General features: G+C 41.2%; 1 protein-coding gene across 2 annotated transcripts; it reads left to right on the plus strand.

Annotated features, from left to right (window-relative positions):
- Nucleotides 1-26: 26 nt before the first annotated feature.
- On the plus strand, nucleotides 27-15604 carry TSTD2 (thiosulfate sulfurtransferase like domain containing 2). 2 transcript variants are annotated; one of them, XM_079790562.1, is made up of 10 exons: nucleotides 27-182; nucleotides 2934-3146; nucleotides 3680-3993; nucleotides 5701-5821; nucleotides 10425-10550; nucleotides 11285-11390; nucleotides 11676-11794; nucleotides 12288-12446; nucleotides 13138-13276; nucleotides 15072-15604. In XM_079790562.1, the coding sequence occupies exons 2-10, from the start codon at nucleotides 2982-2984 to the stop codon at nucleotides 15407-15409; spliced, it is 1587 nt and encodes a 528-aa protein (XP_079646688.1). In that variant the 5' UTR covers nucleotides 27-182; nucleotides 2934-2981; the 3' UTR covers nucleotides 15410-15604. The 2 variants fall into 2 exon arrangements, with proteins under 2 accessions (XP_079646688.1, XP_079646689.1); XM_079790563.1 differs by having other exon boundaries at nucleotides 143-272.

Raw genomic sequence — 15604 nt, forward strand, 5'->3', positions numbered from 1 at the left:
GGTTTTCCCAGCGTCCCTTCCGCTAAAAGTCTCAAAGACTTCCGGCGCGGCTGACGTCTCCAGCGTTCCTTCCTACGTAAACTCCAGGCGGGGCCTGCGGGACCCTGGGTGGTGAGCTGTGTTAATTTTTAGGCGGAGACTGTTCGATGAAGAAAGATCTAAGAAAGGATCAGGACCGGCAGGTACGTGCTCACCGAACTGCCACTTCCGGGCCTTTGCCTCCTCGGGAAAGCCGGCCGGAGAGACTGGGCCTTGCCCGGAGCGCCATTTTGGTAAATGGCACCATTCATCCGATTGCTTAATCCAAAAATGTTGGTCGGAGTCGTTCTTGGGTCCTCCTTTTCCTTCACGTCCTACCTAACAATGAATCTGTAGACCCTGTCGGCTCTACTTTCAAAACAAATCCAGAACCAGACCGCCTCACTCCCTTGTTTACAACTCTCCTGTGACTTGCCACTGCGAACTCCATATCATTAATTCCTTTCTCATCTCTGTACTCCAACCACTCTTTCTTCCTGAACCTCCAGTAAGTCAAGCGTGTTCCCCCTTTAGGAAATGATTCTCACTATTTCCTTTGCCTGCAGATCTCTGCTGCCAACTCTGCATGGAGAGCTTCTTGTCATTTTAGGTTTCAGCTCAAACATCAGGTCCTTAGTGAAGCCTTCTCTGGCTACCCAATCACTTTTACTTCACATACTGTATTTGCTAACATTTAGCACCTCCTGTGTGCCAGGCAGTGTTCTAGATGCTGAGGATGCACAGGTGGACAAAGGAAAATCCCTCCTTTCTTGGTGTTGGTGACCAATCAGGGATGGACAAACAATGCAATCAGAGGTAGTGAGCAAACGGAACGTAGTAAAAAAGGAGATTAGAGACGTGGTGGGAAGGGCATTGTAAGGACGTTGGAGTTTATTTGAGTAAGTTGAGAAGCGTTTGGAGACTGGTCTAGTTTTTTAATAGTTATTACCTTCCTGGCTCTTACATGAGGAGGCCAGTTAGTCTCCTTCAATAATTCTCTCAAGAAATGATGGTGGCTTGAATGGGGTTGGTAGTGAAAGTGGTGTAAAGTGATCTGATCTGATTGTATTTCAAAAACAAAGTTGGTAGGATTTTCTGAGAGACTGTGCGATAGTGTGAAAGAATAAGGAATCAAGAAGAAGCCCAAAGATTTTTTTTCTCTGAATAACAGAAAGAATAAAAATGCCATTTATGCAAGTGGAACTAGGAGGGGGCTGCAGCATCCCTCCTGGACCGCAAGTAAGGAAGACTGGGGAAAAACAAGAGTTTGGTTTTGAACAGCTGCATTTGAACAACCTATTAGCCTTCCCACAGAAGCTATCCAGTAGACAGTTGGATATGTGAATTTGGAGTTCAGGAGAGAGGCCCAGCCTTGAGATATAAATTGGAGTCAGTTAGTGTATAGTATTCTCAACATAAATTTCCCTTTATTTGTGATTGCTTACCTTTTTCAAATATTTACAAAAGTTGAGAAAATTATGAACCCCCATGTATTTTAACAATCAGCTTCAGCAATTCCCAACTAGTAACCAATCTAGTTTCACATGTATTATCACAGTTATTCTCAGGAAATTTAGTTTTTAAATTCTTGGGACTAGATGAGATTACCTAGAGGGCGAGTGTAGATAAAGCGATTCAATAATTAAAGTTTGGGATGGAGGGTAAGGAGAATCCCCAGCAAAGGAAATTGAGAAGTTTCATGTTTCACTGATAGTTTCATGTTTTTAAATGTGTTTACTTATTTAGTGTCGCTCTTCTCTTACTAGAATATAAGCGTCAAAAGAGCAGGGATAGTAACTGTTTTCATTAAGACTGGCACCCGCAACACTATTCTATGTGCCAGGCATAGAATAGTTAAGAATGTCTAAAGGCGAAAACTGAAAAGGATTTAGAGTGAGGGGAGGCCATTTTGGGGTGGTGGGTAAGGTATGTGTGGAGACTGTAAGGCAGGGAAGGGCATGAGTCATTTGTGGAACTAGGCAAAGCCCGTTGTAGCCAGAGCAGGTTATATGAGGGAGAGTGTTGTCTGAGATGAGCCTAGATTGGTAGGGGAATTAAGGAGACAAATTCCTTTCCAGTCCTCTCTACATCCCTACAAGGTAGATGCTGTCATCGAATTTTAGAAATTAGAGAATTAGAACTCAGAGAAGTTTAATATCTTGCCCAGGTTCACATACTTGCACTCAGCTACATCATGATCCAAAGCCAATGTCTTTCCCAGTGTTTCATGTTGCCTCTTTGTTACCTGTAACATTTGCTTTATAAAAGAAAGAATGCACTATGTTGGTTGTAGTGTGTCCATTTTGGCAAGATTTGGCCACAGTAACAATTTGTATATTTCTTCTGGCTCACTAAAATAGGTTTCTCTTGGTAGTTATTTCTTCTAAGAAAGGGAATTTGCATAGCTCAAACATTTAGGGGACAAGAAAAGAACAAAGTGTTTATAACTGAAGTTATTAGCATACAGCTTGGTTGTACCGGTGCTTTTTTGGTATCAACTTACCGTAAGTTTGCCCTCTAATTCAGGTTTTTGCTCAAATGCTACTGCCTCAGACTTTACCTACCCTCTGTGTTTTAAAGATCCCCTCCATCACCCTGGCTCCTTACTCTGTCTTCATAATCTCTTTTACCATGTGACTTAAAAAAAAAAATTATTTGCTTACCTTCTGTCTCTCCCCATTGGAATGCAAACTCTAAGAAAGAAGAGACTTTTTTCTTTTGCATTCACTGCTATATCCCCAGTATCTAGAACAATGCCTGCTAACTAAATACTATTTATTGAATGAATGAGTGAATGAATGGATAGCTTGGGCTACTGGGCCCCTGCTCATTTGCATGATTGATTAACTTCAAGTTTACTTCAAGTAGGAATCAAAGACTTGGACAATGTTGTTTCTCCCTTGCTCACTTCCTAGGAAATAGTTAACTGAAAGGAATCTGCCTCACTGCTACAACCAAACCAGATGCCTTCTTCGACTTCACCAGACCAAGGAAATGACCTGGAGGCCTGTCTTTTAAGATTTTCAGACTTGGATTTGAAAGACACAAGTATTATCAATCCCAGTAGCAGTCTTAAAGCAGAGCTAGATGTCAACACAAAGAAGAAATATTCATTTGCAAAGAAAAAGGTAAAATTGCTAAAATTGCTGTTGATGTTTCAGGATCATGTGTGTATAGCTAATGCCGGTAGATCTGGAAGTAGCTCATCAAGGTTGTCCTCCAGGGAGAGGAGGGATAGTGAGACAGTAGGCTGTTGCCATGCTCGAAGTAAGGTCTCCTCAGCACCATTACCAGTGATCTTAATTCTGTGCCAGGCAAAGGAGACTCGTAGGCAAGGTGTGGCTCTGGAACACGTGTGGTGAGGTACAGATCCTAGACAGATGGGCTGGATTCCTTTCGCCACCCTGGGTTATGGGAAGAAACTCAGGAGTCCAAGTCACAGGGAGAACAGACAGGCAGTAGGGCAGCTGCTATCTGAGACTCCTGATCTGATCCAGCTGATATAAAGCTTACTAATAAAACTGTTACTCTTCATGTTCTTCTACCGAATAGTAGAAACTGGAAACCGCTGTGGGAAGATAATAGAAGAAATTTCACTGAGGCTTCCATTAGCCTCAAACCTAAGGTTATTTCACAGTGACAATTTGAAATGTAATTGCAGGCATTTGCCCTTTTTGTCAAAACCAAAGAAGTTCCAGCACCATCTTATAAATGCAAAGAAATATGGTGGAAATGCTGTCAGCAACTGTTCACGGGCCCCACTAGCATCCATAGACACGTGGCAACACAGCACGCTGATGAGATTTGGCACCAGACTGCTTCTGTTTTAAAGCAGCTCGCTGTGGCATCGAGCACCTCAAAGAGCCTTAAGTCTGCCGACAAAAGGAACCCCCCGAAAGAGTGCCTTACTCGAAACCATGAAGTGTCTGCTTGGCTCCCTGACATTAGTTGCTTTAGCCCTGATGAGCTGATAAGGTAAGAATTTCATTCTGTACTTTTGTTTTAATTTAAAAAATGTTTTTTCAGCCACAGTGAGATATCACTAAAATGGCAAGATCTTAAAGGCACAGAATTTCTTTACAGGCCTAAGCAAGGGTGATAAACATGTACTGTGTGTAATAGAAGATTTTAGTCTATGCAGTAGCAGGTACCCACACAGCTGGTAATGTAGCCAGGTTTCTTGAAAGCCATTCTGCATCTTATCTTTAGGGAGAAGTAAAGAACAGAAAATTATATTATTTTCAAAGAGAATAGGAAGGCCCAGAAACATTAATGATTCCTCTACCCTGAATAATATCATTGCTTAAAATTTTTTTTTAGTTACCAAATGTGGCTTTCTGAGCTGAATATGCTTTAGAAAGGATGTTAACTTTTAGAACTGAGGCACAGGATTAAGAGGTTTAGACTCTGCCTTTGAAAAACTTACCAAATTATACTACAGAATACTAGAGGACGGATTTCTGGTTTTAAGCAATTCCTGAATTTGGTGAATTGAAAATGTCCAAGTCTGATATGATTTTATCACTAGTATTTAGTGCTAAATCCACCTTGTTTATCAGAAAGAAAAGGAGAAAGGAAGAGAATTGAACTTGGAGTCAGACTTGAGCGAGTTGCTAAAATTTGTTGTGCCTTCATTTCCTCGCTTTTAAAATTGGAATAATAATGTCTGCCCTGCCTATCATACAGTATTGCTGTATGAGTTCTCTAAAATGATGATGGTACAAGCACTTGTGAACTATAAAGTGCTTTATAAATGTGGCCTCATTTAGGTATGGTCCTGCATTTCAAGGAATTTGCTTTCTAGTTAGAAAAACAAAGAAAAGGGCATGAAACAATTAGCAGAAGATATGAGACAAAGTATATAATTATTAGTTAAATTGTATGGTTCAGATAATTTGTTACAGGAGTTTAGAGAAAAGAAAATAGATAGGCTCTGAAATAGAGAAAAGGCTTTGGAGGAAGCTGAAATATGATAAGGGTATTGAGAGATTTAGACTCCAGAGCTGGACAGGACTTTAATTATCATCCACTATAGCATTCTCTAAAATACATCTGTGCAACAATATTGTAGAGGATGCTATCAGGTATTGAAAAGAGGTACTAAAGACAAATAAGTTTGGAAGCACTAGTTTAAAATGTTCTTTATTACAGGATTTCTCAGAGCCTTCAATAGATAAGGGGCTTTTACTGGGACTGAAAGAGGGAAAAACTGCCTGTAGGATTTCTCAAAGGTGATTTCAAAGAACAGCTTCAGAGCACACTTTTGGGAAATGCAGCTTATTTCATTTCTCCAGTTTTACAGATGAGGAAATCAAGGCTCAGAAATGATAAGTGACCTGCCCGGATCCCACAAGTTAGTATAAGACAGCACAGTGCAATAGAAAGAAAGGGTATATGGGTTCTAGTGTCAGAAATCTGGTGTTTTGAGTCCTGATTGTCACTTGTAGTTGTCTCACCTGTAAGGAATTGACTTCAGTTTACTTAGCTATAAAGTGCAGATATGTTCTTCTTTAGAGCAAATACAGACAGATAGGGGTTGCTTCTCATTTTAGGAGAACAATAGTAGGTGCAAAGGCAGGCATGAATTGCTCCATCTAGGCCTTCCCTGCCTCGGCCTGGTTATACTTGATGAACTTAGGCCAGTGATTCAGATGTCCTTTCTCTGTGGTTTTCTTTTTGCAGTGGTGAGGGCAGTGATGAAGGAGAGGTGTTACTTTATTACTGCTATCGTGACCTGGAGGACCCCCACTGGATCTGTGCCTGGCAGACAGCTCTGTGTCGGCACCTGCACCTCACAGGCAAGGTAACACCTTCTTCCACCCCATCCTTCACTAGGCTGCTCTGGCCTCCAACTTGGATTGCAGAGGCTGTGCTCTTTGTTTTTATTTTTTTATTGGTTTCAGAGAGGAAGGGAGAGAGAGAGATAGAAATATCAATTATGAGAGAGAATCATTGATTGGCTACCTACTACATGTCTCCTACTGGGGATCGAGCCCGCAACCCAGGCATGTGCCTTTGACTGAAACTGAACCCGGGACCTTTTAGTCTGCAGGCCAATGCTCTATCCACTGAGCCAGACCGGCTAGGGTAAGGCTGTGCTCTTTACAAAGAGATTTGCTGTTGAGTTTTTAGAAATTAGCAAACTCCTGTGAGGCATATAAGTAGAATACTAAGTAGCTATTAACATGGTGTTTTATAAGAATATATAATGGCATAGACCAGGGGTCAGCAAACTTTTTCTTAAAGAGCCAAATAGTAAATATTTTAGGATTTGCACAAAGAAACGACTCAACCCTGCCTTTGTAACATGAAAACAACTGTAGATAATTAGGTAAATGGTGGGTATGCCTATGTTCCTGCAAAAGCAGGCATAATTTCCCTTGGCATAGGGAAATGTTCTTGATATAGTACCTAGAAAAACATTTTATAGAACTGTACATAGAGGTGTGATTCCAAGTTTCTTCTTAATTTTCCTAGAACATGCCAGGGCCTTTACCATTTCATGGTACTGACATTTGCTATTTTCTTTCCCTCTAGAATGCTTTTTCCCTAGATCTTCACATGGCTCATTCCTCACTTCAAATCTCTGCTCAGATGTTATCTTCTCAGAACTCTAATCTGAAGAGGTCCTTTTGTAAGCCTCATCACTTTCTATCCCTTCTAGTCAAAGAATTTACTACTATCTGAAAGTATAGTCTTTAATTTGTTATATCTGTCCCATATAGAATGTAAACTTCATGAAGACAAGAACTTCGTCTTAATTGATGTATTGTCAGTGCACAGGGCTTAGCACATAGCAGACAGTGTATGTTCAGAGAATGTTGAATAAAGGAATGAATATGTGTTTGTAACAAAAGCACAAGTGTTTGTGTGTATAAAGATGGAGAGTAGTAGACATCGAAGTGTTAATTATGACTCTCTACCAGAGGATTATGGGTGGTTTTTCTTTTTTAAAAATATCCTTGATGATTACATATCTGTTCATGTATATGTATATTATATATTTTTAAAAATTTAAAAAGTGAGTTAGGTTCCCTCTGGGATCCCCTCTAGTTATGACGCTGTACTGTCTATGTGTAATCTTTCCCACTCATGTCCCAGGTTTTAATTTGCTTTGGCAATCATTTGATCAGTCAGCGACATTTTCCACATCCATGTTTGCTAACAGATAGTGGACTGAAAGCTTCATTCAGTTCATCACCCAGTCCTGCCATTTCTACCTCTAAAATGTCCCTTGACTCCATTCACTCTGTCCTACACTTCCACCACTTTAGACCAAGCCCCACCCTCTTACCTGGTCCATTTCCATAGCTTGCAAACTATTCTCCATTCTTCTCTCCCTGCCTGCCATTTAATCTAGTCTGTACACAGCAGCCAGAATGATCTTCAAAGGTAAATAAAATCATATTAGCCCTCAAAATCTTTTAGTGGCTATCCAGTGCATTTAGTGTAAAACCCAAATTGTTAACATGCCCTTAGGTTCCTGCATGATTTGGACCCTTCTTACCTTCTTTCCGCTCATCTGATACCATTCTTCTTTCAGTTTCTTGGAGCCCACAAAGTCTTTTTGTGTTTTTGGGCCTTTTTATAAGAAAAGTCTTTAAGGAACTCTCCCATACTAGTACTCGGTTTCTCCTGTGTAATTTTCCCTCAATCTTCACTTCTCAAAGAGATCTTTCTTGACCTTCAATCAATTTCATCTTTCAAAATATACTCTCTTATAGCATCTTGTAGTTATTTTTTATAGCACTTGTCAGTTTGTAACTTTTATCTTAATATCTGTGACTTCCCTTAGTCTATAAGCTCCAAGAGCGCAAGAACTGTATTTTTTCCCAACCACTATATCCCTAATTCTCAGTACAGTTCCTTGAGCATAATAAAAAATTTAGTAAACATTTGTGGAATGAATACATTTGTCACCATGTCTATTTAGAGAGCATCTTAAAAGATGGGCATTCTCATAGTAAAACTGAATGTACAAAATATGAAATCAATCTCTTTCCTTGGTTTAGGGGCAGATTTTTATTCTTGGCCCAACCTGAGGTGAACTAACAGTGAGGGTCCCTAACCACAAGGTGGCAGTACCTGCCTAGATCATAGGTCTAAATTCTAAGGTTTCCATGATACATGATGAGTTTACTGAGATAGTTTTCTGCTGGTAGGAGATTTGTCAGGATGTTGGCATTTAGGTAGAAAAGAGGAGAACTTGAAAATTCTGGAATTGTGGAAGGAAGCTTCTTGTTCCTATTGCTATACATTCATTATTCCCAAAAGATACATAAGGGAATGCATTGGAGACTTTGGAAAGGAAAAATTACAAGATTTATAGCCAATAAGATCTGGTTTTGAATCCCAGATCTACACCTACCAACCTGTGCTCTTGGACAAATTACTTGATTTCTCTGAGCTTCTGTTTCCTTTTCTGTTGAGTGGGGATTATGACATCTACCTTTCAGGAATATATTATAAAGCTCCTGTCTCATAGTAGGTGCTCAGTAAATGCTAACTGTTGCTCTTCATCTCTGAGGTTTAAGGCCTTTCTCACCAAGGAGCTACTTTGAAGATTTCTGTTAAAGAATCCTAGTGATTGAAAGTCTAGCGGATGAGTTTAGAGATTGTTCTGCCCCAATTGTATAGGGAGTGGATGTGCTTGTTTTTATTTGGGTTCTGAGATTTAAAATAACAGGAAAGAATATACTAACCTACCCAAAAGACAGTTACGTACAAGTATGTACCTCTTCATCATATCTGTCACAGTAATAACAGCTTTAGGGTAGAGTTCCTGACTCATCCTGGTTTAGCTCTTTTTCTATGTAATCCCTTAAAAATATAGAAGTTGAATCATTTAATCAAAAAATTCTCTCCAAATATGGTTTAGAGGGAAGTTTCAGGTTTAGTGGGAGAGTAGACAGTTAATATTACTCATAGTAAAAATAAATGTTTACACTTTAAACATTGATCCGTCAATACTGTTAGCCATACATAGCAATGGACATTCATTTTTAATGATCTCTACCCTTTTCATAAGTTTATTAAAATAACAAGTAGTAAAAAATGTATTATTGTATTACTATTATTGCAATAGTAATAGTTATCTCAATTTTGAAATAAAGCCTAATAAATAATTTTGTTAAATTGGAAAAAATGTGTATATATAAGCTGGTAATAGGTATAGTAGTCTCTGCAGATGGCGTGTACTTCCGACTCTCTTCTCCCGGCCGAGAACAGGCTTCCCTAGGCTCCAGTACTCCCTCAAGGACTGGATGTGACCCAGAATGCTCATCATGGAATTCTGCACAGCCACTACTAGTGAGCTGGCGTGGGCTTGTAAATGAATCCCATTTATATCCATGCCCTAAAAGAATTGAATCAAGTGTCTCAGCCAATGGAGTATCATCTCTGGGCCCTGAAAAGGGGGAGCCTTTAAAAATTTTAAAATTCTAATGCATTTGGGAGGTATCATTGTTATACAGGTAGTAGTAACACTATAGGACCTTAAATTACCTTTCCAGAGAATACCGTGATATAGGTAAGTGTTGCACTTTTCTCTAGAGAGCTCAGCACCCTCTAAAGATGATACATCTTTAAACTCATCCAAGGATTTTGTAGCACCAAAACAGCTAACTTTGCAGGGTCCCCAGAGCATTGCCTCTTAAGGCAGGGGCCTTAATCCAAGCTCTAATGTCTCCTAACCAGTGAAGCATTTTAAAAAGAGTACAGATTTGAGAAGCCAGAAAACCTCAGATGTAGACACACATTCATTTGTTCAACAGATACATATTGAATGCCTACTATGAGGCAGGTGTTCTAGGCACTGGTTATGCAACAGTGAACAAAACAAACACTCCTCCTGCAGCTTTGTATTCCAGTGGGTGGGTTTGCAATGGTGGGCTTTCCCCAAACACCATGCAGAGATGCATTCACCCCATTCCCAGTCCTTAGGTGTGCTCTGTGCTTTAGAACTTGGGGAGTCTCTCCCCAGCAGTGGTTTTCATTGTTCTCTTTTTCCTCTGTTTTATCAAGATAAAGAAATTATATAAAGAAGTAAAGATAAGAAGTAAAATAATTTCCTCAGGGCACTTTGCAAGGAAGTGGCAAAACTGAATCTTGATTCTAGATCTGCTGACCTGGATTAAACTCAAAATGTGGTTCTCTGGCCATTGGACAACTGGAGCTCCATAGCAAATGGGGCTTTAATTTCATGCTCTTATTCAGCACACATTAACCAAGTACCTCATCTGAATTTAGGGAGTGCTGTTTTAGAAAACACAGGTATCTTTGTGGTAACACTTTGGTGTCCACAGCAGTGTCTGTGTTTCCTGTTCAACTCACTGATACACTTGAGCCTGTTCTGCCCTGGGAAGATTTAAACTGCATTCCCTTTCTCTCACCATCTTGTGTCTCAGGTGCGAATTGCTACCGAAGGAATCAACGGGACAGTTGGTGGAAGCAAATTGGCCACCAGACTCTATGTGGAAGTCATGCTTTCCTGCCCATTGTTTAAGGATTATCTGTGTGAGGATGATTTTAAGGTAAGAGAAATTGAAAAGGAAATGGCTCTAGAGCCATGCCTCAGTGCCTCTTCCTGCTGTAGGTTATGAAGAGAGGGCAGTATAGAGAAATAAGCAGTGCCAGGTAACTACCCTTCCCCGTTACCAGGTGACAAGGTAGTGTGTTGGAAGGATGTGCTTGTTCCAGTTCTTCCACTGAGTCGCCATGTGGTCTTGGACAAGATAGTGCCCTCTCTGGACCTCAGTCTCCCTTCTTAAAGAATAAGGTTGACACAATATAAATTCTGAAACTTAGATGTGTTTGCTTATTTGGGAGACTGCCTGGCTATCTCGGTAAACCTGGAATGATCAGAGCACCACTTCACACAGGGAACAAGGTTGCTCTTACAGCTCAGGTGCTTTATCATAATAGGTGATAAAGGTGGTGGGAAATACCTTGGTAGTGTTAGTGCTGGTGGTGATAGGTAAAGAGGTCATTGCTCCAGGACAAAAGCTGGGATGTGATCTTACATGTTGAAATTGCTCAGCGGTGTTTCAATTTTAAATGCTATTGCTATAGAAACACCTTTTCAGTGTAACATTTCTGAAACATGGTAAATATGCAGTAAGTACCAAATATGAGAATTATTTATAATACCATAGCTGTAGTATTAAGAAGTCTCAAATTAGAAAAACCTGTTTTAATGGGAAAAGGGAATTATGGCTAGACTGTTCCAGAAAATTCAACATTATCTGCTTTGTTTCTCATTGGCTAGACCAGCAAAGGAGGAGCTTGCTGTTTTCCAGAGTTGCGTGTTGGTGTATTTGAAGAAATTGTGCCTATGGGGATCAGTCCCAATAAGATCTCCTATAAAAAGCCTGGTATGCTTGCTTTTAGAAGGACAAAACAATAGACATATGTGAAGGTTAGACACATCAATCAGCTGGAGTTGTGATGAATCCTTTCATTAAAATAGCTGTGGGTGGCTAACATATGGGTCATTTAATGCGTAAATTGGTCTTCTCTTTGGAGATTCCCCCTCAGAATGACTTATTCTTGATGACGGTTTGGCAAGAAGTCGTTTCCTCTTTAAAGATAGCAGTTTTGGAAGAGTGCAATTCTTACTTGTGAATAGTTTATCAACTAATTTTTTGGTTTGATTTTAGGAATCCATTTATCCCCAGGTGAATTTCATAAAGAAGTAGAAAAGTTTTTGTCTCAGGCAAATCAAGAACAAAGTGATACTATCCTCCTGGACTGCAGAAACTTCTATGAAAGCAAAATAGTAAGAACCAGAATTGAGTCCCCACGGTATGGCATGTTCCCCAAGGGAATGTGTGTGCCCATCAGTGGTCAAGTCCCATGGATCTCTTCCCACTGCTAGCAGCTGCAGAGAAAAACCCAAGCCTTTCAACTCAGGATCTGATGAGAAAGCCTAAGAAAATAGGAATTACAGACATATTGGCGAGTAACGTGCGTTCCGGCTCCCATGTGCCTACCCTTGACACATGTCAAGGATCTTGTAAACTTTGCTTTGGGCAGCCTCTCCAGTTCCCCTGAAGATTGGGAAGGTGACTCACAGCTCGCCAGCTGTGTCTCTTAAGTTCCAGATCTTGAAGTTGAAAGGTTCAGAGTGTGGGATGAGAACAGCAACTAGCTGGTGTTTCCTTGCCAAGGAAGGTGGTGCGGGAGGGGAGGGTGTGTGTGACAGAAGAAAGCATACCAGGTATACTTTTTTTTTTTTTTTTTTACCATTTTCCTTCTATCCCACACTGTAGGGACACTTCCAGGGCTGCTTAGCCCCAGACATCAGGAAATTCAGTTACTTCCCTAGCTACGTTGACAAAAACCTAGAACTTTTCAGAGAGAAGAGGGTACTGATGTATTGCACTGGGGGCATCCGTTGTGAGCGGGGTTCTGCTTACCTCAAAGCCAAGGTGAGTCACCCTCCTTGGGGCACCATAGGCCTGGCCGTGAAGAAGGCATAGTCCACAGCATGTGTGGAGCTCCCTTCCCCCTTCATTCCCTCTCCCATCCTGGCCAGCCAAGTGTTTATTTTCCCCTGGTATGGTTTCAGCTTGGAGTTTATAAGTACAAAATACAAAGTTCTTAAATCTTAAGATGTGAAAAACACTCAGTCTTAGAAACTCACCAGGTACAAACGGGAAAGATTAGTTAACGTTTCCCTTTGCCTAATACTTTTGCTTGATCCTGAGAAGAGCAAATTCAGTAACATTACATGTCCCAACAGGTGTCTTTCTATATTTAGGGGGTGGCAAAAATAGTTGAGCTTCCAGAATCTAGAGAGTGAAGGCCCTGACTGCTGTCATCACCCATCGCCCCCCTCTCCCCCACGCAAGATCTGGCCAGTTGCTTCCTTGCGCCCTTGGTCAGCAGTTTCTCAGTGTCCTGCAGTGGGAGCCAGGAGCCACCCTTGGGCATCCTCACCACGTGCCTGAAGACTGAGATTGCATGACGATTCAGATAATAAATAAGATAGGAGTTGGATTGTCCTCTTTCCTTCTTAATCTTTAATTAGTTTGGATAGTCTTGTATTTGTGTCCTCTGTAGAGCTTCTTCCTGACCTCTGCTTGTCTCCTGAATCTCCTGCTGTTTTTCCACACATAGGGAGTGTGCAAGGAAGTGTTCCAGCTCAAGGGTGGCATCCACAAGTACCTGGAAGAGTTTCCTGACGGTTTTTACAAAGGGAAATTGTTTGTTTTCGATGAGCGTTATGCCTTGTCCTACAACAGTGACATAGTGTCAGGTAGGTCAGCACAAGCCTAGAACCTAAACTCACGATTAGGCACACTCTGTATGAACCATGCTGGAAGGCAGGCTGGCACTGATTCTGTGAAGAATAAAACTGGGAGAAGGAGTGCGTGGCACCACCACTGCCCAACAGAGTTGGAGATGTAGCGGTACAGCAGAGCCAGGAGGCCTGTGTTGGGATCCTGGCTTCACCATTTACTCATTAGAGTCCTAAAAATGGAGATAATGTCCCTAGCTCTCTGCCTGCTCGGCAGTGAACTAATAGGCTAAATCAGGGTTCTTCACCTGGGGTCAATATGTAGAATTCGGGAATTCTGTGAATTTGGATAGGAATAATTTATTTTCATAACCTCTCACTAAATGTAACACTACCATCAATTATGAATATAAGCAACAAATCAGTAGTATTAGATGTACCTGTGACTTTGTCAGTAGAAATCAGTATTTTCATAGATTACAGTTGCTACCTGTATCAAAATCGTATTTATGTTCATCATTGCTTCAAAATGGAAAGAGCTATTAGGCCCACCACTAATTCTTATTATTTAATGTGCTAAAATCTTTCTATATTCCAGATTTTAAAAAAGATTTTAATATTTTGTATTTCTATATAATTGCTTTCCTTTGTAATCCTATGTAGTTTATTTTATGCATTTAAAAATATATATTTCTAAGAGTTCATAGTCTTCACTAGACTGCCAAGTAAATCCATGGCACAGAGGAAAAGACTCCCCTAGTTTAGATGGTCTATGGACACATGTGGTCTTGCACTTTTGCATGGTGGGTGGGGCATTCCAAGGTGGGAGCTGGACCTAGGGCCAAGGCCAGAGGCAGGGGTGGCCACAGGAAGCGGTGACCACAGGAAATGTGTGGTTTGACTAGTTTTGAGTCCACACTAAAATGTGGTACCAAATGAAGGCAGTCCGTGGAGAAGAATGGAAATAGTCCTTTAGCAAAAGGGCTCTTGATGCCACGGTCTTGAGCAGGAAAGGTCACGGGCAGACATCCCTAGTGGCTACTGTAGTTTCTAGAATGGGGATCAGAGACTGAGATTGCATGACGATTCAGATAATAAATAAGATAGGAGTTGGATTGTCCTCTTTCCTTCTTAATCTTTAATTAGTTTGGATAGTCTTGTATTTGTGTCTGCTATTAAAAGCTATATTGCACATCTGTTTTGGAGCTAGGTGGAGTATAAAGGGAAGAGAGAAGGCTTGAAGGTATCTTAGATAAGCTAGGTAAAGAGACTTGAAGAAGGATGTTACTAATGGTAACAGGAGTCAGTAGGAAAAAACCCGCTGAGAAAGTAGCTAAGTATGATTTTTAGGAATCCCAGTGGCAAGTGTCTGTTAGCAACAAACAGCAGGAGAACCTCAGGCCTGGGGAAGAGGGATGCAGAGCTGAGTAGGGATGCAATGATCATCTACATTCAGGTATGTTGTCTCCCAATGAAAAAGGGAGTAATCTAAAGGAAAAAGACCGTTGAACAAGAGGGTGGTTGGCTCGCTTTGAAATAGTTAATGAAAGAGAGAAGCATTACTATTTGTTTCTAAATGGGAAAAGGAAAAGTGGATTGGTGAATGCTGGAATCAGGAAGACAATTTCTGGAAGCAACCTCTCCCCCCAAAAAGTGGGATGAGGAGTGTTTTTTGTTAGAAGATAGGAGACTTACTATTTAGAAATCTTCCCCAGATGCAACAGGATATATTTGATTCTAATGAGCTAAGAGTTATATTTAGGAACTGGAGAAGTGCGTGTGTTTATAACAAAGATTGTTCTTCCATCCCCAGAATGTTCATTCTGTGGAGCCCCATGGGACCAGTATAAACTCTGCTCCACTCCCCAGTGCCGCCAGCTCGTCTTGACCTGCCCTGCCTGTCAAGGACAAGGACTCACAGCCTGTTGTATCACATGTCAAGACAAAGGGAGCAGGCCAGCTTCAAGCCCTACCCAGAACAGCTTTAAAGAGGAATGTGACTGTACAGCCCGACGGCCACGCATACCCAGTGAACTTCCACAGCAGGCGCTACCCCCCCTGAGCCCAGAGCCAAGACCTGATGTTGCTGAGGATGGGCCCTGCTTGTGTGAGCGGCACCGGCAGCATTTCCCTGAGGCTTCACAAAGCTAGGTTCGAGGCAGCCGTGTATCTGGGAATAGCCAGGCTGCAGCAACAGAGAAATGGGCAACTTGGGTGCTGGCCAATGACACCGTGGCAAACTGGTCACCTATTGGCCACTTATACTTCATAAGAGAGAAGAGGGAGTTGGTGCTGACCACTTACCTGAGACATTCTGACTCAGAAGATGCTAGAGCACAGGAAAAG

The sequence above is a fragment of the Cnephaeus nilssonii genome, assembly GCF_951640355.1.
Source record: "Cnephaeus nilssonii genome assembly, chromosome: 14".
Classification (NCBI taxonomy): domain Eukaryota; kingdom Metazoa; phylum Chordata; class Mammalia; order Chiroptera; family Vespertilionidae; genus Cnephaeus; species Cnephaeus nilssonii.

Coding starts and splice junctions, on each gene's coding strand:
- TSTD2 (XM_079790562.1), top strand. CDS start 2,982: ATGCCTTCTTCGACTTCACCAGACCAAGGAAATGACCTGGAGGCCTGT. Junction 10,551..11,284: donor TGTGTGAGGATGATTTTAAG/GTAAGAGAAATT, acceptor CTCATTGGCTAG/ACCAGCAAAGGAGGAGCTTG. Junction 11,391..11,675: donor GATCTCCTATAAAAAGCCTG/GTATGCTTGCTT, acceptor GTTTGATTTTAG/GAATCCATTTATCCCCAGGT.